Source organism: Bemisia tabaci, chromosome 4 (assembly GCF_918797505.1).
Source record: "Bemisia tabaci chromosome 4, PGI_BMITA_v3".
NCBI lineage: Eukaryota > Metazoa > Arthropoda > Insecta > Hemiptera > Aleyrodidae > Bemisia > Bemisia tabaci.
Genome location: NC_092796.1, coordinates 12,890,713 through 12,916,269, shown reverse-complemented (window position 1 = coordinate 12,916,269; position 25,557 = coordinate 12,890,713). Strand labels below are relative to the sequence as shown.

The 25,557-nt window shown below is 39.0% G+C and overlaps 1 protein-coding gene across 1 annotated transcript in view; it reads right to left on the bottom strand.

Annotated features, from left to right (window-relative positions):
• Nucleotides 1-6,782: 6,782 nt before the first annotated feature.
• The window catches only part of LOC109033512 (alpha-N-acetylgalactosaminidase), a 35,933-nt gene continuing 17,158 nt past the window's right edge, over nucleotides 6,783-25,557 (bottom strand). The window contains exons 7-10 of the mRNA XM_019046172.2: nucleotides 24,902-25,099; nucleotides 11,342-11,506; nucleotides 10,703-10,781; nucleotides 6,783-9,117 (exon numbers count right to left, since the gene is read on the bottom strand). Of these exons, the coding sequence (XP_018901717.2) occupies nucleotides 9,041-9,117; nucleotides 10,703-10,781; nucleotides 11,342-11,506; nucleotides 24,902-25,099 (519 nt within the window). The 3' untranslated portion in view covers nucleotides 6,783-9,040. The remainder of the gene's footprint in view (nucleotides 9,118-10,702; nucleotides 10,782-11,341; nucleotides 11,507-24,901; nucleotides 25,100-25,557) is intronic.

The window sequence follows — 25,557 nt, the reverse complement described above, 5'->3', positions numbered from 1 at the left end:
ACATTAAAACACCTGCAAAAATGGGTGAAAATCGGGGACTTTGCCCCCCCATAACTCGGAAACGGTGCGTATACTCAATCTGAAATTTTAGTATGTGTAAAGGGTCACCCTAAGGATGAAAAAAAACCTCACTCCGACCCCAATTTCGAGGGCCCAAAAATGGGCCGTTTTTGGCCCTTTTTGTGCATGGCTCTTTTTGCAGAATTTTCTTCGCATACAGAGAAGAAAAATCACGGCAGTTTTAAAGAATTGCTGTTGAGTAGTTTTCCGTATAAAAAATGAAGTATAACAGGAAGTCTACGACGTCGCAAACAGAGCTTTGTGATTGCCGACTTACAACGTCGATATACCATTTGGTCGCTTATAGTCAGCATTTTCATAATTTGTTCCTTTTTTTCATACATCATTTGATGAGTTGACAAGAGGCAAAAATCATGTTCATTCCATAGAACATTTTATACTAAGGATTCTATTGACTTTAATGAAATTTCATGTCATGGTTTCGGAATAAACAGGTGTTTTGCAACTCTGAAAAAATCTGAATATAATGTGTGAACACGAAGAGAATAAAAAGAAAATACTCATAGGATCAGGTAGAATTTTTTCTGCGAGGTTTGGGCGCCTCTCCCTCCCCTAAGCAGGAAACCTTACAATTAAATGGTTCTATAACAACAAAATCAAACGGATAAGGAGCTCCTCTTTAACCTCATGATTTTTCCTCTTTCTTTCGATCTTTTCTACCCTCTAACCGTTGTCCTTATCCTTACTCTACTGCTCCTGAAATAATTCTCAATTTTTTGTGAGATAAACTAAAAAATTAAAAAAACAAAAAAAAACACAGTGTTCTTCAACTAGGGAGAATTAAATATCCTCAGACAGGCACGGAGTCAAGGATGAGGCCGAAAGCAACCAAACAGTACATTTTTCAAAAAATGTCCGCATAGTAGGGGCCCTGGCTCCCCTTATTCTGAGGGTAAGACCCATTCTAACCATCGGGCCGATTATTGAAGTTGATAGACAAAGCTATAGACAAAGGAGACAAAGGGGATATGGAGGGATCCTATTGGTGGAAGCGGGTGGTTGCAATGAACAAAGGCAGTCGGTAATTGACTAACTAATTACAACCCACAAGAAACCCGTCGGTTAGTCCATAATTTTCTCCCTTAGTTTATGGGGACCACACATTTCAACCAACAGGATCGCTCCATACCCCCTATGTCCTTTTTGTCTATCGCTTTGTCTATCAATTTCAAGAATCAACCCGGAGGCCAACTAGCATGAGTTTCAAAATGATGGGGCTGTTGCATGATCGTGGAATTGCTTTACACAAAGGTAAACTTTAGCGAGGAACGCGCTTCCGAGCTTAAAAAGCCCGAAACAGCTTTTTTGACGGACAAACAAGTCTTAAAGTTGTGGTGATGAAGAGAACGTTTCTCATTGGCTTTCTCCTTATGACGTCATTAAAGGTGACGGCCCATGGTTTTGACGGTCAATGATCCTTGTGACGCCACGAAACCTGTTGGCGCGATATTTTTCCGCTTGAAATCGAGTTGAACTTTCGGCAACTTTAAAAGTCGATTTCCCGCCTAAAATTTAATTAAACGAAAAAAGGGTAAAGTACGGGTCTCCTCATTTTGTGCGTACTTAACGAAAATGAAATTCAAAAGGAAGTGCAACAAACCCATTGTATCCTACTTTTTTCTTTTTTCTCTCTCTCTTTTTTTTTTTTTTTTTTTTTTTGAAAAATCGTTCATTTTAGAAATATTTTGATGCCAGTTGTATGCAAAGCCAATACCCAATTAAATTAAATCGCTATACTTCAATAAAAATTAATTCGACGGATACAAGCTCTCACTCATGAAACGCCGCGTTACCACTCAATATTGATACGAACGATATCACGGATCGCGAAATCGCGGCTCTGATACACGGCATGGCTGAAAAAAAGCACACGGAGTGGGGCTGATCGTATCGTAGGTAGCGAAACCTGTCGGCCGTCAAGAGACTGATTCTCGGCTTAGTTATTCCGCGCTCATGTCGATATATTCACATATAGTAAAAACTAAAAATTTTAAATCTGAGTTGAAAAGTCATGGAGATTGCGAGGCAAATGTTCAGGACGTAATTGCCCAAAATTGCACATCCTCATTTTCGCATTCTGAAGTGTGAGGCGCCTTTGAACAGAAGGATCTCGGGGACCGACGCTTTAGTGTAAGATTGCTCTTTAAATACCTGGCTCGAAGCAGGGATCATCGGGCGCACTGAGAGAGTGAGGAGGACCAGTGGTCAGCCTTGCGGCGGCAGCGCGCCACTTGCGTCGCGCCAGGGGCACAAGGTGTCCTCCCAAGGTGCCCCGCTAGTGCCGCCGCTCTCCCGGGCCCGGGCCGGGCTGATCACATCCATTCTCTCAGTGTTCCCTTCTTGCTTCATTTTGAAATTTTCCCCCCACCACGGCTTTAACTGATTTAAATACCAAATTATTTCACGATTAAATGAACACCTATCTAACGAAATATCGGCAATAACTTATTTTCCTTTTTTAATTATCCTGCGGCCCAAATTGTACATTGCGCCGGGGAGTATATTGCTACCTCGAATTAAAAAGAATTAAAGAAAGAATTTAAAAAAAGAAGTTTTGCGTAAGAATCATAAATCTGAAGAATCGTTTACAATAAAACATTTGCAAAATTGGAAGTTTTACCATTAGGATTATTTAACATCGCATCCAATACAGCAGTTAATTCATGCTATTCATTGCAAGTTGTTTTTCTAAATAAAACCTGTCAACAGTCTCATGAAGTTTAAATTTATTATTTCCCTTTTCTTCTATTCAAATTTCTCTTTTAACTTCAATGAGAAGGTGCTATTTTGGCACAAAGGAAAACAAAAACAAAAAGTTTCTCATTACAAATTCGATCCAGCATACTCTCCATCAATGCATCAGTACAATGTCAAGGAAAAATATCTATAAAAACAATGTAGATAAACGAGTCCTAAATCTCAATGTATTTCTTATCCGCAATGGAACAGACTCCTCAGTCGGAGAGAATCAAGTTTAGCCTCTCGTATAGATGTTCCAAACTTCCAATCTCCAAGTTGAGTACGCACGCTTCATAATACGCCTTCAATTCAAAATGATACTCCATTTACATCGCGGCACGTAGAAATGCATCATCGTCAAACGGGAATTTGTTCGCATGAAGTTTGAAGGCGCGTTGACTCATGCTCTTATTAGCTGCGTTACGCGACATTGTGATATTATCTTTTTGGGAATGACCAAACTAGCTCGTAAAACTACATATTCTCACTCTACCTTTAAGCAACAACAAAATTAAAAATGAGTGCGTTTTTGGAATGTAGCTTTTGTATAATTTTGGAACTTACTGTTTTGCCTAATGTTAAATGTATAAGTTTCAAGACAAGATTGAAAAATCTACAGAGAAGAATTTTTATCTTCTCAGGCCTGAGCAGGTACATTGTGTTCTTCAAAACCAACAATGAAACTTCTGCCTCTATAGCAAATTTGACAAGAAGAACGAGCAAGTAAAAACTTAAAAACATATGCCCATGATAATATTTTTCAATAAAGCCGTCTCTTGGACGGGATGAAAATGTAGTTACCAGATCTGTTAAACGTGCTAATTGTAAGCCACAGGCAACTAAGTCGTCCAAATTAAGCTTACCCTCTTTTCGCAAACTAGGTTAAATGCAAAATATAAGAGGGGGGGGGGGGGGGAACGAAAAATTGCACGCTCAAAACAACAAGGACAGTTTTGGACATCGGACCCCCGTGCCGTGAACGAAAATGATAAAGGATAACTATGGAAAATTTCGCCCTTCATATTAATTAATATATAATAATTAATAAATAATATATAATAAGTAATAATTAATATATAATAATTAATAAATAATATATAATAAGTAATATTAATATATAATAATTAATAAATAATACTTATGTACAATTCGTCTCTCGCTCTCTATTCTACTGTCACGCTGGGGCAGATCGCATTCTTTAAGGTAAATCAAGATACCTTTGCTGAAAATCAAATGGACAAGAGTATAATTACAGATCAAAAATTGGAATATGACGAAAACAGAATTTTCGCATTTATGAGCTCCTTGAAATGGCTAAATAAATGCAAGCCCACGAGGGATTATGTTCATGTCATAATAAAAAACGCACCGAATTTTTAAACGGAATTCCATCAGTGGCGTGGCGTGCTTTGCGACATGGATTGATCTGCTATTTAAACCTATGAAAAAGGATCTATGAACACGTTGCTCGCAAACAATCACCTTGATAATCGATTCTTTACGACAGCCTCAAATAGAGAAATATCGATAATCGATCGTTCACGTCTTGCCACTGATTTTCATACCTATATTGAAATTTATTTGGACGCGGGTAACTTGGTTTTCGATCAAATATCTCTTACAGCATCCACAAAGGCGGCAAAATAATATCCCCCACGTGAATCCTTTTATCTGAAGGCCAACGAAATGTTTTTTTCAATTTTCCACCTAACCTTCTTAAAACTTATTTTTGAAAGTGCGAACTTCTCCAACGATGCTACCCTTGGTTAATGAGTGTCACTACGGGAAAAAACTGTTAATTAGTTAGTTTTTTTTTTCGAAAGTAAAAATCGGGCAGAGATCTGCTACGCGTGCGCATTATCAGAGATCCGCACTTTTTTATCTCAATTATCAAATGTATGTTTTTAACTTACCTTAATTGTTGATCTTGTAGCTGGCAGCATCAAATTTTGTGAAAAGGAACTATACCTTTTCATATTATTTTTCCTCACAAAATTGAGGGACGCGCATTTTCATCGTTAATCCTCATACTTCATAATACTTTGATATTGTATTGTGAACAGGAAATGTTGTGAACATTATTGAAGTATTAATATATTTGGCTATTTGTAATACTTACACGTATTACCTGATTGTAGTTAAACACGAATAAATCTCGTAAAAGGGAAAAAATATTTTGCTTTCCGTTAAAAATAAAAATTGAAAAGATTGAAAATAGCATACTGATCCTTTTTAAAAAAAAATCAGTTAATAATCAGTGTTTAGGATAATAAAACCTATCATGTTTTTCCCGAGCGAGGCTCCCAATGTATTCGCATTCATGAGAGGAGTAAAGTGCGCTTTGAGAGCGATATTCAACTTTCATACTGCAATTTATTAATATTATCATTCATTCACCTGACATACGCCAGTTTTTTTTTTTTTCACTCTAAAGAGCATATGCTCAGATGGAAAAATAAGCTATGAATTTTTACTCTATTTTTACGAACTTCGTACCCTCAACTTTCGTAGGAATCTTTATCTCCATAGCTAACGTCAAAAAATGTTCATTCCCGCTCATGTTTTATTTCTTTAAAGGAAATCTTATCTACAATTGCTCTTGCAATTGCCTGTGAATGGATTTTATGCATTCAAGTTCATTCTCAGGAAATTTAAAAAACGCAACTTAGTTGAAGTTTTTCCGTACAAAAAGAAAACATGATCGGAGAATTTTAAAAAGCTGCAATGTATGTACGCATTTTTCCGACTTCATTCATGGGTAGTTGAGTACTGCCTAGTAAGAATGCGTATAAGATCTAAATATATCAGAAATGAAGTGAATTTTTGAGTATAATTCAAAACCGTGTGCCAGAGGTATACCTAGACTTTTCGCGAAGTCTACAGCATAGACAGTAAAAGTGTTGGCACACAAACTCAAAACATTATTTGAAAGGATTTCACTAAAATAAGCCTGTGTGCATTTCAAAGTGCCTAATTATCACTCATGTTTTAATTTTTTGATGGATAATTGCATTAAATTTAGCCTAGAAACTTTTTTCTATGAAGTTCACCTGGACTGTGGAATAATATACATATAATCACAGAAATTTTAAGTTGGAATGTCAATTAGTTCTCTGTTTATTAAAATAAAACTGGCGACACCTGATGTGGTAGAGTGATTTTGCTTAAATTCATCCATTTGGACACCTGATTTCTTCTCAACTTTTATTATTTTTTTAAAATAAAACCAAGCAACATTCTGGATTTAATTTTCGTGGGAATATTTTTTTGAAATCAAGAGAAAATTTATTGAGGGATTAATAAAGGTACGCTGTTTAGATCTGTGATAAAAATACGAACTATGATGGAAATGCACGTAAAATGCAGTTCGGCTGATTCTGGTTGCATCCAGTTGCGATTTTGCAAATTGGCAACACTTTTTTCCCTCCATTTAAATCCGTTGAAAATATCGATTTTAGATGAAGCAAGCCTCATCAAAAATCGATTCATTTACATGCATTTAAATGGAGAAAAAACAGTATTGAGAACTTTCAAGAGTCGCCACTGGTTACATCCGTCTTTTTGATCTCACCCTACTGCTAATAAAGAATAAGGAGAGAATTAAATTATGGGTAATCAAGGCTAAAACATTAAAAACACTAAAAGGCAGGACGTTTCCAGCTGTTACCAGCTCATTTTCATCTGCAAAAACACATAAAAACAAGTAAAACATTGAGTGGTTACGTGATAACGGCTGGGGTCAGGCTTTACCACTCAATTTTTTACTTGTTTTTATGTGTTTTTGCTGCTGAAAATGAGCTGGTAACAGCTCGAAACGTCCTGCCTTTTAGTGGTTTTAATGTTTCAGTCTTGTTTACCCATATTTTAATTCTCTCCTTATTCTTTATTCGTATATTCGGGCTATGTTTTTGTGCTTTACCTACTACTAATCAGGAAAGGAGTAAAAAACGAAGAGGCGTGGATTGAGGTAATTAACAACAGGTTTGTATTATGATCAACTGAGGAACATGGGTGCGCTAGGCAAGAAACAACTTACAAGAGGGGCGTTTAATGGTGGTAGTGCTCGACTTCGGGGCAGGCCTCTTCGACGATGACGGCGGGCTTGGCGTACTCTTCGTGGACCTGGGGGTGCTCGTAGTTGTCGACAACGACGGGCTTCTGGGTGTAGGCGTGGAGGACGGCGCTCTGGGTGTGCTTGACGACGTAGGGTTGTCCGTAGTAGTGGAAGACGGAGGGGGCGGCGTGGTGCTCGAGGACCTGGGGTTGACGGTGAACTCCGTAGGTGAAAGGCACCGGGAGCTGAGACTTCACGACGACGGGCTTGATTTCGGGAACGGGGGCCGGGCAGGGAGCGTGGGCGTGCTTGTATGAGGGCTGGCTGATGACGTCATATTTGGCCTGGACGGGGGCGGCTTCGATCTTGGCCGGGGCCTGGGCGTAGGTGCGGTAGGACTGCGGGTAGGCCGGGTACTGGTAGGACTGCTGCTGGTAGTACTGCTGCTGGGGGTACTGGTACTGTTGGTAGGAGTCGGCGAAGTACGAGGGGCTGGCGGCCGGGGCGTAGTCGTATTCGTAGGCGGCGGCGGCGCCCAAGCAGGCGAGGACGGTCAGAGCAGCGAAAGCCATGGTGCAAGTGTCGGGTGCTCGTTCGAAGTCAAAACTGAAGTGGATTTTTTTGGGGCCCGGCTCGCGTTTATATCCGGCGCTTTTCCGGCGGTTGTTTGGAGTTGGGAATTCGGCGGGTCAGCGTTTGTTTTTGCCGGCCGCTCTCGAGTTGTTTTGGTTTCCCGGCCACCGCGCCGCACAGTGGATCGAGTCGACGGGAGAGGTCGGACATGATTAAAAAACTTTGAAACAGTGTATCTTCATTAATATGAAATGCTGATGTTTTCAAAGTAGTTTCATTGGTTTACTCGTAAAAGGTTTTGAAAGCACTCCTAAAAATTAAAATTATGACGAGGAAAACGGAAAATGTTGCAATTTTTGTGATATATTTTATGTCCGAATTCTTTCGAAGACTCGTTCCACTGTGCGCAGCTGAATTTTCCGACGCGGTCTTTTGATGCCTCTTCGGCTACCTGCAGCGCTGGGATCTGCCTTCGGCAACGAAAGGCGGCCGCCGCTGGGGCTTAAAGAGTAAAACTTTCAATATCCCAGCGGTATTTGCTGATGTTGAGAAGATTTCGTAAAATGTTCCTTGCCGTGCAAAGAATCTAAATAACGATGTCTCGTGAGCACCTTTATTTGAGAAAATATTCTGTGGTTTTAGGGGCAGTGATTTTCATTCGTAAGCCACTAGACTCACGCCGGAAGAGAGATACAATCGGGTCATCGAAGCAACGCTGAATTGAGCTGAAAATGATTTGAATATCCACTCCCCGTTTGAAAAATGTCGATTTCTGTCTGCAGATTTTTTAAATTTTCACGAAAAAATTTCTCTTTTTATTTGCTGTAGACCATTTTTTAACATTGCTGGCTCGCCAACCGTCAAATATCAATGAAATGAGTAAAACTAGCGGTAGCTGCCTTTAGCCTTAAAAGTTTCCTTGCTTTAATAGGGTTCATTAAAAATGTATTCTTTCGTCTTTGCACAAGAAAAATGACTCCTAAGCCTAGTCTTACGTTAAACAATTTGAGATACCTAGATTAGTTTAAAGAGAGATCCCATCATTGAAGAAAGTATTCTTCTGTTTCGGAGAAAAAAAGTAATCAATTTTAAAGAAGTTTCAAGAGCCAAGTTCCTTAGAGGGTTCCAAATCACTTACGCAAATGCAAACCGGAAGATGGGTGAATTTTTCTCACAGAGAAAGAGCAACAATCAGAATATTTCACTGACAGATTGACGAAGGGATAAAATATTCTTAATCGTTTATTTTCGTTCATGACCAACAGGTCCCTAATCTGACCTTTAAAGAAAAGGATATGGCACTTTCAATAGCAAAGAAACCGCGCAATACAGGTTGCAGTGTATTCAGGGTTCAAGTCTTCATCTACCTAACATTCCAAAAGTTGACCGACATGTTCTTCACACAAACTCCTTTCCACTTGTTTCTCATCAATAATCCTTTTTTATGACCGAATACAGTCGACGTAGGCTGTAGACCCCTGTTCATTAATGCTGATTTTTCTCGAGCTGATTTAACAGCTAATCCATCCCTATACGATTTAGCAGACCACGATGGAGAAATGTGCTTATAAACTGGTTCAAAATTGACTTCTTCTACTGCGTCGTGGTTGAGTTTGTCGTGTTTTCTGACTTATTTTCCTTGCTCGCAAATACTTTTAGAACGACGCAACCTGGAACAGAGAACCACAATTAATTAGAAGCATATCTAAGTTGGATGTCTTGCCTACAAGGCATGTCCCAAATTAAAGCCCTCAACTGCGAGAGCGTGTCTAATAGGTCAAAATATGACTTTTTTTTTGAAAAGTTTTCCCCAAAAGCGCCTCCAGTCCCGGAGCCACGACTTCTCAATTTTTTGGGAATATTATAGTTTTTTCAAAATTTTTGTGACGTCATAATCCAAAACTAATGAATTTACTACCAGCCTCAATAATGGATATCGCTTAATATGTCAATGGCTCAAATGGTGAGGGGGGATATCAGAGGGTTTCGGATCTTACATACATACACATGTATGTATAAGTCGCTTTATGGCACTCTTACATGGCGCTCTACGATATTGAACCTCTACTGCCCTCGGGTTTCGGATCTTTCAGGGTGAAAGAGGTTCTCTGGATCACGTTGTACCTGTCCCGCTCAATGCAGTTTACAATGAAACCCAAAGATCAATTTTAACTCCAAAAATTTGACCTACTGCGTCAAAAATTTGACACCTTACGACGCCTCGAAACGGTGGAGAATATGTATGACGTAATAAAACAGGCATTCACTGTCCGACTCGAGTCATCCCAGTTTTCCTTGTTATTTAATACTGACCTGCAATTTCAAACAGCGTCAACAACTCACCTCGTCAAAATTTAAAGTGTCGTCTCGCGGACTTTATTTCGTGCCTTTACGTATGTTTTGTAAAATTCCAAAAAAAGGCAACTAAATTCCCATTTACATTTTTGGTTCAAAAATTGTATTTTTCCCAAAACTTCCGACTGAAAATATCTAGTTTTAGGTGCTGGCTCTTTCATGAACTAAAGAGGAGGCTGGAATTTATTAACATCGCAGTCTTGCCGTCGAAATTTTTCCGTAAGTTATGGATAGCGTCAAGAAAACTATTCACATCCAAATTTAAATTTTTTAAAAAAGTAAGACGTAAGTACTAAAATGTGGGACTGTTCGTATAAAAATTTTCCCTCGCTGTATTTTTCCCTCAAACTACGATTTGACAGTTTTGACGCCTGCTGTTTCTTTATGGAAGTCATCTTATTTGGACCGAGTTCATCAGAATGGAATCAACCCACATTAACTGAGAAAAAGAGGCTTAAGGTTTATCCTGCATAAGACTCAATATGAAAAATAAACTTAAGCCCCTCTTTTCACGATAATTTTTTTTTTTTTTTAGACTTTCAGTTTTTGGCAGGAGCAAATGTAAGACTAGTGAAACTCAAAAACATTCTTAACTCAACTTTTTCGAAAATGTGGGTTGGTTCCTTTCTAATGGCTTCGGTCCATTTGATAAAGCGTAGCCATAAAACTTTGTGTGGGGGATAAAGAGGGGTGAGAGCCCATGTGTATCCTCCCCACGTGTCGAGCGGCTACGCACAGTCACATTTTTCCATGGGGGAGGGAGAGCTTTCACGATGGGCAGGCTCCCGGAGACCCCAAACTACCCCTATGATAAAAATAATACTTAATTTCAAAATTCCTTTAGAGATCTATGTTGTATGATATCTGTATAAAACGTCACTTAAAAATAAAACAGTTTACCTTGAGGAACCACTCTGACGGTTATGAAGGATTTTGGTTGAACGTACTGTAGCTCCGTCTCATTATGCTTGAAAACATCCTGTCAACAGATTGAATATTTTATTAGTAACAGGCACGTAGCCAGCAAAAAAGCCAGCCCCGAGAGCAAAAAAAGGAGGAAAAGAGAGAAGGAAAATTGAGACAGGAGATGAGAAAGTGCGGGAAAATATAAAGTTTGAGACCGTCAAATATATTTATCTCTTTTAATGTAGAGTGTTAATTGAAAACACCATGTTCATTCCTAAAATTTTCGTCGGAAAAGCCTCAAAATGCATCCAAATAGAGTTGAAATGTCAACAATTTTCTAGCTTTGTTGAATGTAACAATTTGAAAGTATTTTGTGTTAAAGTAAAAAAAAGTGTAATTTTCTGCATAAATTTATGAAAAATCTGTGTTGCAGAAGCCTCGAAATACGTGCAAAGAGAGTTAAAATTTCAAAAATTTTCGGGATCTTTTTGAGTATGCATTTTTTGCTGAAAGTTCCCTTCAGACACCACCGAACCTCCTTGGTATTTAAATTTACAGTACCTGGTTAGATCTTCGTTTTTAAATGGAGTATCGATGGTGAAATGAGCTGAAAAACATTCACTGGTGACTCACCCTATAGTAGTATCCGTTAGGATGCGTAAGCCCGATCGCCTGTAACGTCACGTTGTAGGGATAAGGTGTTCCATCCTCCCTTCGGCTCACTATCACCACAGCATACTTCGAACCATACTCGTCCTCCGGTTTCAGCTCGCGCTTCCAAATTTCTATTTGTCTCTCCTGTGAGGAAGTAGAAGAATTAAGTAGAGACGTTAAATTATACAACTGTAAGTTGATCCACTGCTCGATTGACCTGGATTTCTCGGGTTCTCAATGGAGATGTTGCATGTCAACGGTGAAACTACCAGACCACGTATCTCGTTTGCGGTGTTTAAAAATCTCCACTCACATTTCATTTTTTTGAAGGTGGTCAAATCAATATCATTCCTTACAATTTTCACAGGTTTTTTTCCGCACCAAGAGGAATAATCACGGTATAGTTTTCACGAATTGATATTGAGTAGTTTTCTATTTAAATATTAAAGTATGACAGGAAGTCTGCGACGTCGCAAACCGAGATACGTGGTTTGGTAGTTTTACCGTCGATGTGTGAGGAATTTGCGATTTGACTGTTGATTCTTATGTAAAAGTTCGTGAGAAACACGATGGTGCCACTGGTTTTCTCTGAAATCAACTCCCAAGCTCAAAAAAAACTCTCAATTTGAGGCTAAAATGGAGGGGATATCCCATCCTACCCTGAGAGTCCACGTCTACATCAAGACAAACTCTCAGTTTCAGTTTTAGAATCCCCAAATAAAGTGGCAGCCCTGTCAATGTATTTGCTCCCTTTCTTTGCATGGAGAGTTTGTCTAGATGTAGACGTGGACTCTCAGGATAGCGTGGGATATCCCCTCCATTTTGGCCTCAACTTGAGAGCTTTTTTGAGCTTGGGAGTTGATCTCAGAGAAAACCAGTGGCACCATCGTGTTTCTCACAAAATTTTACATAAGAATCAACAGTCAAATCGCAAATTCCTCACACATGCAACATCTCCATTCTCAAGTGGCTATTCCCGCCATTTGGTACAGTATTTGGCGATTATCCGCAATAATTGGGACCGGAGATACCGCGAATAATCGAAAATCGCGGAAAATCCGAATCTACGCAAGACAGCTGGAAAGAGTCATCGGAAAGACTGTATTTTAAAGGAATCAGTAAAGACACTAACCATGCATTAGAAAATGATATAATTATCAACTAAGAATCAATAAACGTTTCCTGTTGAAGCGATGTGGGATAACAGAACAAAATAGATCTGAGCGCCGGGCTCGAGACTTAGGCCACATGCCACAAATAAAAGGAAAAAGATGAAAAATGAACAAGGACACAGAACTTTCGTTTGGCGTGACCAAAATCAACTAAAAGAAGACACTGCCGACCCGAACCGATGAAAGATGGGGGGTAATCCTTGCGGATTACCCCCAAAAAGGGAAAAATCGAGAGGAAAACTTACAAGCACATCCAGGTAACAGCGAGGTCGAGACGAACTGAGAGCACTCTCGACCAACCAGAAAGCAGCACCTATGGCGTCGCTTTCTGGGTTCGAGAGTGCTCCCATGGGATTGGCTGCCGGCCTGGAGGGCGCCGAATTGATAAAATTTTTAAAATTTAAAGGGGACATACTACAGATACCCCCACTCTTCCGTGTCAGTCATCCAACACAAGTGTTGGAAGACTGATAGGGAAGAGCGGAGTTTCCCGCAAAAAAAAATTGTTACACACTTTGAGAAGACTAGAAGACTAGATTCATCGGTTGGGTTTGCAATGTTATTACTACTGGTCTTTATTTTTTTCATCCTTGAGGATTCGCCGTTTATTCAAAATTAGAATACAAAATAAAATAAATTCACAAATGTAACAAAAGGTAACTATGAGAAATTTTTCAATACCTCTAGTTTGAACAAAGAAATGAGAATCATTAAGTACATTGAAAAAATTACAAATGACAAGAAAATTGACATAAATGAGAAAACATTTTTCGGGTCGGGTCGGCTTAAAAGAAAATTTTAGGGAGTGGTGCCACCCAATCAGTTATTATTTTCTTTAAAGAGTGAGAAGATAAAGAGATGTAACTGATGAACTTGACGTTCCCATCATTAAATTTGAAATTTGATTACATGACAAGACCATCGGAAAATTAATGTTAAAGTATCCAAGGGGACAGGGAGGGTAAAAAAAAAATTAAGACTGATGTCTGTCGCGGAATTGTTCATTGGTTGTGCAACATTTTGAGCCTTTTGGAGCACGGACCTCAAGAGAAAGAAGGGTGGTTGTCCTTGGGCGAGTAAAAGAAAATAAAACAAATATTCCAGGTGGAACCCAAGTGCACTTTAGGCATGACAGAAGAAAGTCGGGCAAGTTACTGTCGCTTAACCCCTTCAGGAAACGTCCCAGCAAGAGTACCCTAATACGAAGGAAACATTGATTCTTGAGGGTAAAAAAAAATAATAGAAAAAGGTTCCATAGGTGGACTCAAGAATGACATAAAAGATACACTAAGGAAGATATTTTTTAACCATGTGCGGGCCCTGCCTGCTTATGCACACATGGGATCTTCTCAAGTTGAACATGACTTGAGAATGAAATATTTCATTGCCCATCTCCCCTGCAGGAGATCCGACGTTGAAATATTATCTGTTCATGTAGGGGACTGTACTTGATAAAAAAAAACTGTGGCAAAAAAAAAAAGAAAGGGACAAGTCGATTTAGAGTGGAGACACTTAAATCTCATTTTGATCAAGAGCGAATCTGCCTCTTCCCAGATTCGGATGTGGTGCGGATACCAAGACTGATCAAAGGAATGAAGTTGGACGGACCTTGTCTAGGAATTATTGTTAACTGATTGAATGGTGAGCTGCTCAGTTTCATTCCAAGGACATTTTGAAGAACATGAATAGAACATATGACTTAAATTATAATGAAGAGTACAAGTTTGATTTGGGTGACCCCCCAGTTTCCCGGAGAAAAAAAAATTCGCAGAATTTTTTTTTTTTTTTTTTCTACTAAGGACGTGGGAAACTGTTGAAGCAAACTTGAAGATATAAAGTATAAGTTGACTTGTTAAAGTCAACTAGTTATGAGTGGTCCGCATACGTTTAAGTTTTTTGTTTACATTGATTTTGGTTGTTTATTCTTATATATAAATGTGTGAATTCAATAGAAGCATAGTTTTACAATATTAATATTATGAGGATAATTTTGTATAAAATGATTTGAGGATAACAATATAAATTGATGAGAGGCTGATTAACCAGTTTCAGCAGACACTAAGGGTCTCAAGTGTGAGGCATTATGCACCCCGACAATTTCAAGAGTTTCAGGATGTTGTAAGCGATAGGCATTACCTCTTACAATTGATTCTACAATGAATGGGCCTTCATACAGATGAAAGAACTTTTTTGATTCTCCGGACGATGCGTTTGACAAGTTGTGTTGTCTAAGTAATACCTTATCTCCTATTTTAAATGTTATCAAGTGAAATTTTTCATCATATTGTTGTTTTCTTTTTTGTGCTTGGGAATGTAATTTGTCACGGGCTAAGATTTGAAGTTGGTTAAAATCAGTCTTCTCAGATTCCGGGAAGGAAAGGAAATTGTCAAAGAAATTATGGGCTTTTTGTTTGTGCATGAGTTCATAGGGAGTGCAGCTAACACTAGAATTATGTGTGTGGTTAACACACATTTCCCAGAAAGATAGGTATTTTATCCATGAACAATGGTTATCATGACAATAAATTCGAAAGAAGTTGCCAAGAAGCTTCATATACCTCTCAACGGGGTTGGATCTTGGATGGTAAACAGAGGATTTTGTTGGCAAAATTCCTATTTCTTGAAGACGGTTGTTCCAAAGTTTAGAACGGTAACATGGACCATTATCTGATAAGACTGCCGAAGGTTTTCCTACTTCCGGGACATAACAGGTTAAGAATTTTCTGGTTACAGCTACGGCTGTAGCAGACCTCAGGGGATACAGTTTAAGGTATTTTGTGAAGACATCAAGGACAACGAGTATGTGACAGAAATTACCCTTAGACTTAGGGAGAGGACCCATGAGGTCGATGGAGACAAGTTCAAGAGGTTTTTCAGCCAAAATGGGATGCATAGGAGATCGAAAATAGTGTTGTGGTGTTTTACTTTTTTGACAATCTAAGCATGAGGTAACAATTTTCCTGGTTTTTGAGTCTAAGTTGGCAAAATACACAAAAGATGACAAGTATTTGGCGGTTTTAGTACATCCAAAGTGTCCGATGGACAAATGAGCTGCATTTATTATATCGGTTTCCATAGATTTTGGAATGCAAACTCTCCAGTTGCAATTGTGTGTGTTTCTGTGAAAAAGTACATTTTTGTGTAGAGTGTATAAATCATTATATTTTAATGTTACATTATTGGAAAGATTATCATAGATAGGACCAAATTCTGGGTCAGATTTTTGAGCATCAGATATGTTTTTGAAGGTATTTGTGAAGTTAGGAACGACAGATATCTTTGAAATGTTAAGTTCAAGATCAAAAGGAGGTAAATTATGCAACTCAGGCGGGTGCCTAGATAAAGTATCTGCGACAATGTTATCACTTCCTTTAACATATTCTATATCCAAGTCAAACTGTTGGAGGAAAAGTGCCCAACGCATGAGTCGGCCAGAGGATAATGTACACTTATTTAGGAAAATTAGAGCTTTATGATCAGTTCTGAGTGTTGTTGGTAAGCCTAGAATGTATTGTTGAAATTTGGCACAACAAGTTACCACAGCTAGTAATTCCAGCTCGGTTACAAAATAATTTCTTTCACAGGGCGTTAAAACTCGACTGTAAAAACAAATGGGACGTTGATTTCCCTCGTCGTCATATTGAAATAGCTCACCCGAGATGCAGACATAGGAAGCATCAGTTTGAATGTAAAATCTCTTCGTAAAGTTAGCATGGGCAAGTACTACTGTTTTCACAAAACAATTCTTGCTTTCTTCAAAAGCTCTCTTCTCTATTTCACCCCATCTCCAGGGCACATCCTTCTTTAGAAGTCTTTGGAGGGGTTCTATGATGGCGGAGTGATTCACTGAAAATTTGCGATAAAAGTTTAGTAGGCCGAGATAACTTTGAAGAGACTTTACATCTTTGGGTGCAGGAAAATCTGTGATAGCACGGATCTTAGATGGATCAACTTCAATTCCATCTGGAGTTATAACATAGCCTAAAAAATCTGTTTTGGGTTGCACAAACATACATTTTGAGAATTTCAACGTCATTCCAGCTTCAGCAAACTTTTCAAAGAAAATACGGAGGTGTTGCAGGTGTTCCTCAAATGTTTCAGAAATAATTAATAAATCGTCAACATACCTAAGCGAGAAATCATCTACCTCAGGACCCAATACATTATCAAGCGCTTTGTTAAACATTTGCATAGATACCTTTGTTCCAAAAGGCACTCGCGTAAAACGAAGGTTTTTTCCCTGGAATACAAAGCTCACATAGTCTCTGGAATCCTCCGTGAGTGGAATTTGAAGAAAACTTTGACTTAGATCTAGTTTAGATACAAACATAGGACGCTTAAATTTTCCTAACAATGAGTCAATTCGATCCGGAGTTTCAGCATCAGAGATGATTTTTGCGTTAAGGAATCTAGCATCTAGACATACTCGTGTGCTACCATCCTTTTTGGTCACTGGTACTAATGGATTTGAGTATGGGCTTGAGCTTGGCTCAAGAATTCCTAAATCTAACAAATTCATGATCTCCTTCTTGACAGCATCAAGTTTTGAAAAGGGTATGGGGTAGGTTCGTTTAACAAATACATTGGCATCTGACAGGCGAAACTTAGCAGTAAATTTATTACATTTTCCTGGGAGGTTTGAAAACACATGGACAAACTCACTGATCAGGTCAAAAAGCTGTTGTTTTTGTTCGTCATTTAGATTGAGCGATTCAATTTTCTCTCTTATCTCCTCGTCAGTGAGAATCTCGTGCTTTAGCTCAGAATAGAAAGAATCAAATGGAATGGACGGATCATCGTCCAGAACGGTTAACGAATTCGACTCAAGTCGGGTTTGAAATGAATCAAGGCTGATGTACTCATCTTGATATCTCAAGTTGACCTGATCAACAATTGCATCCACGAGCTTTGTTCTCCCTGAGCAGTTCAACATAGGACTGGCCTTCTCAAAATCACTTTCTACAAAATATTTCGAAGTGTTAAAGAAATGAACTGACTCCTTCGAAAGCTTTTTCCGGAGGTGAAGATTAATGGCATCAATTAAAACATTTGCACCTGGTAGGTCATGCCTGGGAAATAAATCAAAAAGAACAACTGGACATGGCAATTGTTTGATTACATGTGTGTTGAAAGTTGACTTAAGCTCACGTTTCTGTTTCTCAATTCCTATATCATTATTTCCGCCTATGATTATAACAGCATCAGACGGTTTAATTTTTGAAGCAATGGATTGTAATGTATTATTTATTGATTCGAAAGTAGCATTGTTGTCATAATGAATTTGTAATGGTGTGAATAATAGTTTTGAAAGCAGATCAGAATTAAGGTGTTGTCCATGGCTGTCAGCCAGAACATAAACATAAGCATTATCAGGTTCTTTTTGTATCTGATTACAAGATGGATTAGTGTTTGCACTTGACTCACTAGACTCACTGGTCTCCCATGGGACCTTGATCTTTTGGTCAGATACAAGAACTGAACGTTGACCGCAGTCAATGACTACATTATGTTCCTTCATGAAATCTATACCCAAGACGAAATCGACATTCAGATCTGGTACTATTAGAACAGATATGGGAAAGAATCTCCCTTCAAATTCAACATCAATAAAAACCTGAAATGCAATTTTCTTGGAGCGAATGCCCGTAGCTCCACGGATCGACATACCTGTAGTTGGTAGTTTAGGATGCTGAACACCGGTAGTATTTGTTAAGTTCTGATAAAACGCAAGACTCATGGCACTTACCTCTGAGCCCGTATCAATGAGAGCATTATACACGTGATTATCAACTTTGCATGCTACTAATGGTGACTTGTGCCGGACATTTGGCAACGTTGTCGGGTTTTCAGAGAGTAAGAAGTGATCAGGCATGGTGAAACAACTATGGGTTGTATGGACATCATTGTTTATAGATAAAAGTGATTCATAGCAGAGGCATAAAAAAGGTTCCATGTTTTCAATGTTAAGTGTACATTCTATATTATCTAGGTGGGAAAGTTGTTGGTTATGCTTAAGAATTAAAAGTTTAGAGTTATTTTCTCTCGAAGCCTCAAGATTAAGCATATGATTAATATTGGAAAAGATCTTGCCCATTTGAGGATCTTTTGTTGGTACAACAAAATCACTGCACAAGAGAGGTTGCGTAGCCCAAACATTTAAAAAAGAACTTATTGAAAGGTAGTCAAAACACTGGCGAGCGATTTGATCAACATCTACTGAGTTTGAGACACAAAGTTCGTTGGCAATAAAATCTTTCACAAACTGATTTCCAAAGTGAATCCATGTTGGATGAGCAGACAGATGAGTTCTGTTGAGCTGCTCAGACAAGAACTCCAAGTTTTTTGCTCGAAGAGTAAATAAAAGTTTGATGCTAGCCTTAAATTGTGGCAATTGATAAGAGTAGTTCACAAAGAGTGTATCTGCTGGAAGGATGGCAGTTAATTGGAAGCATGTTTTTTCATCAGCACTGAGGAAATCAATTTGATATAGAGAGAGAGAAAACAGAGGGTGGGTTAAGGGTGAATTCAGATCGTTCAGGTTCAGTGCTGGGCGAGGTGTTTCTCCCCAGCACTCATTTAGTTTAAAGAGGTTGCATCGTCTACAGCATTGTTTGTGGGTGGGGGCACCGAAAAATCAAAATCTACCTGATGCACCCCGTAAGGCTTTTTTGACGAAGCCAGATTAGTTGGTTGGGTGGGTTTATTCTGAGAAGAATTGAAAAGAGGTATTTCAGATGACAAATCGGGATCAGCCTCTAAAATCCTGAGCTGTTCCAATGCAACACTGATGGTATCGCAATTGGACAAATGTAAATTCCGACGAATCCCAGGAGGAAAATGTCTTAAAATTGTTGAAACCAAGACAGGTTCAGGAATGGCATAATCAAGGTACTGAGCCTTATGAATATATTTTAGGAAATACGAGCACATGTCTAAAGAACCTTTACGATACTGATTTGGGGTAAACAAGTTAGCACGAACATTATCTTGAACTTTAGGTCCCCAAAAGAATTCCAAGAAATCAGAGCTGAACTCAGAAAAAGTGGAAGCTTTGCTTCTGTAAACATTGTACCAGGTTAGGGCCTTTTCTTTCAGAATCTGCACTATCTCATTTAAGATCACGTGGTCAGGGGCATTCGATGACTCATAGAAGGTAGTTACAGATTTTAAAAACTCAACAGGGTGTACAGGGTACAAGGTGCCGTTGTATGATGGTAAATCTTTCAACTTAAGAGAACTTCGATAAACCTTACTCCCAACTGATCGGTTAGCAGGTTCTTGAGAATTTACACTAGCAATCGATGTACGTCGTAAAGACTGGGCAGGTGAAGTGACATTTTGTGGAATAGGTACACTATTTCTACTCGAATTTTCACTGATCTGACGCTCAACTTCATTTTGTATAATTGAGGGCAAAGAGATCCGCATCTCTCGCAACTCATTGGTCAAACTCTGTAGCACAGAGCCTACTCCGTCAGACATTGCAGTTTCAGCTTGGGGAACTTCAGAATGAAAATGGCTCATGCGTGAAGGAGCCCTAGAAGAGGGTGCCGGACTAACATGCACATCGTGCTGCATGGCATTCTGAGCAGGTTGATGTTCGAAACCAAGACCTACTTCACTGTCAAAAACCTCATTTATCTGCACTCGATCATGAGAAGGATTACCAAGATTGTGGGAAGAGTTATTACCCATATTCCAGTCGAACATGTGCCGCATGTTGGGATTAATAAACAGGCGAGGCTGATACGCAGGTAAAAGCTGGAAATTATTTGGTTGGTTGGGAACATTGATTCCAACAGGAGGATCAGTGACAGGCACAAAACCACGACCACGACCGCGTCCTCTACCCCTACCCCTACCTCTACGCTCAGGGACCGTAGACCTGCGCAGATGTTGGTACCGAGTATTTGGACCACTCATAACTAGGAATAAATGTAAACAAGATATATCAAACAAAGTAGAATGATGTGTAAAAACTTAAGACTATATACGATACGCAGATTAATATGTGATGATCCAGGAACGTTGATGAAGATACACGGAAGGCACACACGTAGACCACAGACGAAGCCAGGCAAGGCTGCTGAAAGAGAAGCGAAGTCATCTGGATTAGTTCGTGTTGACAAACAGGACACAGGGTTGGATCTAGCCTCACGATGCACAGAGAAAACCACCAGTTACTCCAACCAGACCAAGAGTGCCACCAGACAGAGAAGACGAACGGATGATCCGGCTTTTATTTTTGTTTCAGAAAAAAGCATGAAAAAAAAAAACTGCCGTCCTTTATCTTTGTAGTTTCCCAGGAAAGGGGCAAGACTGGGTTTAAGATGTTGTCGACTTTTTTCCTAGGGGAAAAGGCTAACCCTTCCGCGATGCAAAGATATCGGCACACCAGCGTAGCACATTTAGAATCAAGATTAAATTACATTATATTGAAATATGTTTAGGTTGATTAGAAAGAATTGTTGTTGTAAAGGTTGATTTATTGTGAAGTTTCATATTGTTGGATTATTATTAGGTTGATTTGATGAGACTTTGATGAGACGTGTGTAGGTTAAGAATCACTGTGCGACCGCAAGATAGATTAAGATGTGAAAATTAGATATGTGTAAAATTAAAGTCACTGAACTCCCTCACCCTGCAGAGCAGAGACTCTTGGTCGCCAATGACATAAATAAAAGACATTATTGAGAAATAAAGCACTAAAATCAAAAAGAGTTAGACCGAGGAGGACGCCAAGATGGCGGCCGCTTCCAACGGCGATTCCTTGGAAGAAACGAAGCAGCTTTCACACTCACATAATGATGAAGGAAATTGAATTAAAGTTTATGTTCACTTGTTCACTTAAAAAGCACAGTTAAAACACTTGAAGAACACAGGTTTGACGTTGGGCGCCAATCTGAAGCGATGTGGGATAACAGAACAAAATAGATCTGAGCGCCGGGCTCGAGACTTAGGCCACATGCCACAAATAAAAGGAAAAAGATGAAAAATGAACAAGGACACAGAACTTTCGTTTGGCGTGACCAAAATCAACTAAAAGAAGACACTGCCGACCCGAACCGATGAAAGATGGGGGGTAATCCTTGCGGATTACCCCCAAAAAGGGAAAAATCGAGAGGAAAACTTACAAGCACATCCAGGTAACAGCGAGGTCGAGACGAACTGAGAGCACTCTCGACCAACCAGAAAGCAGCACCTATGGCGTCGCTTTCTGGGTTCGAGAGTGCTCCCATGGGATTGGCTGCCGGCCTGGAGGGCGCCGAATTGATAAAATTTTTAAAATTTAAAGGGGACATACTACACTGTTAAACAAATTAAACTTTATCTCTCGAAGAATTTCTTGATGGAAGACTGAGTCATGGATTTGAACCTTTTTTCGGCTGCCGTTGTTTCCATGCGTTTTGGAAAGATGGTTTTTCCAAAGAGGAGAAGAATGACCCCGAATTCCTCCGTTCGGTCCCGGTCGGTTACAAAAGAAATAGAAAAAGTAAAATAAAAAGTCCGCTTCATGGACCGCGGATAACCGAGGCGCGGATAATCGAGGTTCTACTGTGCTTCGTACTACTGTGCCACTGTATTTAAACGCCCGGAAAACAATGGATATTCGTCGAAACAGGCGCCTTCAAATCCTGGTGATACTCTCCGCTTTGCTAGGCGGATAGTTTAGTTGCCTATCCTAACCAAATCTAACCAAGGTTACTAACTTCATTGCACACACTCGCAGTATGCTACTCGGTAACATATTTAAGAATAGATAAATGAAGAAATAAAATATTTGTTTGAATTGCAAGCTTAACAATCAGTACCTCCTACAGTGCTTCTTTACTTCTCAATTGTTACATTATTCTTCAACGCAATTAGATTGCAAGTCGCCGGTGATTGCTAATTGCCTGCTATATATTGAGTAATTATAAGAAATATAACGGATTTAAAGAAGAAGAAAATAATAGTCAACTAATTAGTGTTGTCAACTAGCGATGCCACCATGAGGACCCTTACAGGGGCGTGGACCAAGACTCTCCCTCCCTCCCTTACTCTCGTTAATTGTACCTTTTTTTTTTACTTTTGGGGGCAGACATAAAATATTATCAGGGACGTACACAAAATAATATAAATTTACCATCACACGAGTCCCCCCCTCTTAACGAATTCCTAGCTACGCCACTACCCTTGACTGTCCTCGGTGCTTGAGCCCCTAACATGTCATTGAGGACGAAACAAAGGAGTGCCGCTGATTATTGTACAGCTTGAAACTATGATCGATTCAACGTGAGTTGTTTGCCTTGATGAATATCGATCATTCTGATGAATGTCGATTATCTCACAAAAATCCTTCTGCTCGCGAGTAATCGTTGCTACTTTGCGAGAAATTTTGCTGCTTGGTTACATGGCAGATTTCTCAGATGTATTACATCCTTTTGGAGTCGTCATAAATGACGTCACGCACACCTGGGAAACGGGAGGAGTATGCGCCCTTATGATAAGTAAGGGATGAAAGAAACCTAACCCTGCGTGACATTAAGCAAAAATCGGAGCTAAACGTCGATTCTTTCCGAATATTTGTCAATGGTCTTGGTAAAAAGGTTATCGAAATATGCCGTTTTTTATCCGTGGAAGGAGGGAGTTCCGATTTCTTTTTTGAGGGAGGGGGAGGGAGATTGTGCATCAAGTCGATGATGAAACTGCAAAAATGCGTATATCGGTTGCGGTGTTTGAAAATCTCCGCTCCTATTTTATTTTTTAAAAGGAAACCGAACCAACATCGTGGCTTGAAATTTTCACAGAATATTCTTCCCATAGAGAAGAAAAATATCCGAAGTGCTCAATAAATGACGTTAAGTGGTTTTCCATATGAAAAATCAAGTATGACAGGAAGCCTGCAACGCTGCAAACCGATGTACGCATTTCTGCAGTTTCGCCATCGAAGTGTGCATCGGAAAGGTGGGATTGCGGAGTCAAAATTTTCGAATTTCAGTACAAATGTTGTAATTCTTTTTCCTTTCCTAAAAAATATATCCTTGAATGACTAAAGATTTTAACTCGAGATCAAACTGGGGATTTTAAGTGGATTCATCGATAGCTCAGCCTCACATAGCGCGAGTCAAAGAAGAAGCTAGGAAAGGCATAATTTATTCATGAAAAGATAACTCAAGGAAATTAACTTTTTTATCATCGTGGCAGCGTTGCTTTTTTGCACTTCTCTGTGATTGCACCCACAGACTTGGGCAAAAAGCGCATGTTTGAAAATGCGTTCGCAATTCGCATGAGAGAGTAACAATGCCCTAGTCAGCATATTTCTCTCCCACATTTTCACCGGCACACATCTCGAGCATTTTCTATTGTTTTTTTCAGAAAAGTTTGAAAAATGATGATAATACTTTTCGGCGTTTCCGGAGAATCTGATGAAAACGAAGGAAATAATTCTAAACAGTTGTTCTGGGTGTCCAGCCTTGCGCAAATCGTGGAAATGGGCGAAAAAAGTGCTGCCTGAGATTTTACGCAAATAGGATTGCCCACGAAGTTGAGCTACCTCGCTGAAAAACGAATGTCTATTTCAAAAAATACCCAACTTTAAAAGAAAAAATATTTTTAAAAAAACCGTTCAAAACTAGAGGAGAAAACTCGTTGCATCGTACAAATATATATTTTTTTTATACACATTCTTACCCTGCTTTGGAGAGACTAATCGACAGTGTATTGAAGGTTTGGCTTTTTTTGTTTTAGAAATATAAATCTATGAAGTAATTGAAATTCGTTTAGTCACCTGGTGAGGGAATGAGACGAAAAACATTCATCCTTTATTGAATAAATTTTTCTTCTTTCAAAAAAAAAAAAAAAAAAAAAAAAAAAATGAAAAGTAACGTCTGCATGCTCCTAAAAATAATTCCTCTGCATTGAAAGTAATATTTTAGGAAGTCTGCGTTTCACACCTCTCGTAACAAAGCACTTAAGTATATTCAACAGTTTATCAGGATGAAAACATCTTTACCACTGTATGCTGGACTGAAACCCAAGTAGCAAAGTGCAACGAAAATATTGTAATTAAATTACAATTTGATTTCAATACCATTGTAATTTTTTCACCATAAAATTGCATATTTTTACATAATTTAGTCGATTTATGTCGATTTTGAACAATCAACAAGATGAGTTCCATGTGTCAGATAGATAGGCAATATGCAATGCGCATTGCGCAATGAAAAATAACAACTGATTTCAATTTTATTGCAATAAGTTTCAATAAATGGGCCCCCTTCAAATAAGGGCTAGGCAACATGCACAACACTCAGTTGAATTGCAATATTTTTGCTATGTAATTGCTACTTATTGCAATCTGTGCTACTTGGGAAAAGTTACTTACTCTTAAAACTCGACGCCCTTGTAATCCCCATGGATCCTGATTGATTTCAATAAGCTCTTTGTGCTGGAGAATCTCTTTGAATTCATGTTTAATCGTGTGAAGATCCACTGACATCAGCAGAGGGGCGGCCAATATAGCCCATACGGCCATCTGCATCTTAGCTTGATCACGAGTCAGTGCATAGTTTCCTGCCAAAAGCTGAAACAGTATTTTCATAAGATGGGGATCAATCAATGCACTATTTTTCAAAGGGACCGCTCGGAGTCTCTGTGGCTGTAAAAAAATATTGATGGCTATACTGCCGTGCTAAGGAAGAACTCCGTATGAACCTCCAGTCAGGCGTTGCCAAATTTCCTGTGATAAAACTCGAATTTCTTAGTGAACTTGCGAATATTTTTCTTCGAATTTTTCAGATAATTTTGCTCGCAATTTCACCGAAAAGTCCTGAAAATTTCAAGGAAAAATATTCATAACTTTCCTAAAAATGAACCGTTTATGGAAGAAAATTTGGCAACTCTCGAATGTTCATACGGCGTTCTTCCTTAGCATGGCAGTATAGAGCGACACCGCGTACCTCCATTCTGCTGCGCCAAGGAAGAGCGCCGTATGAACATTCGAGAGTTGCCTAATTTCCTTCAGTAAAATGTTTATTTTTG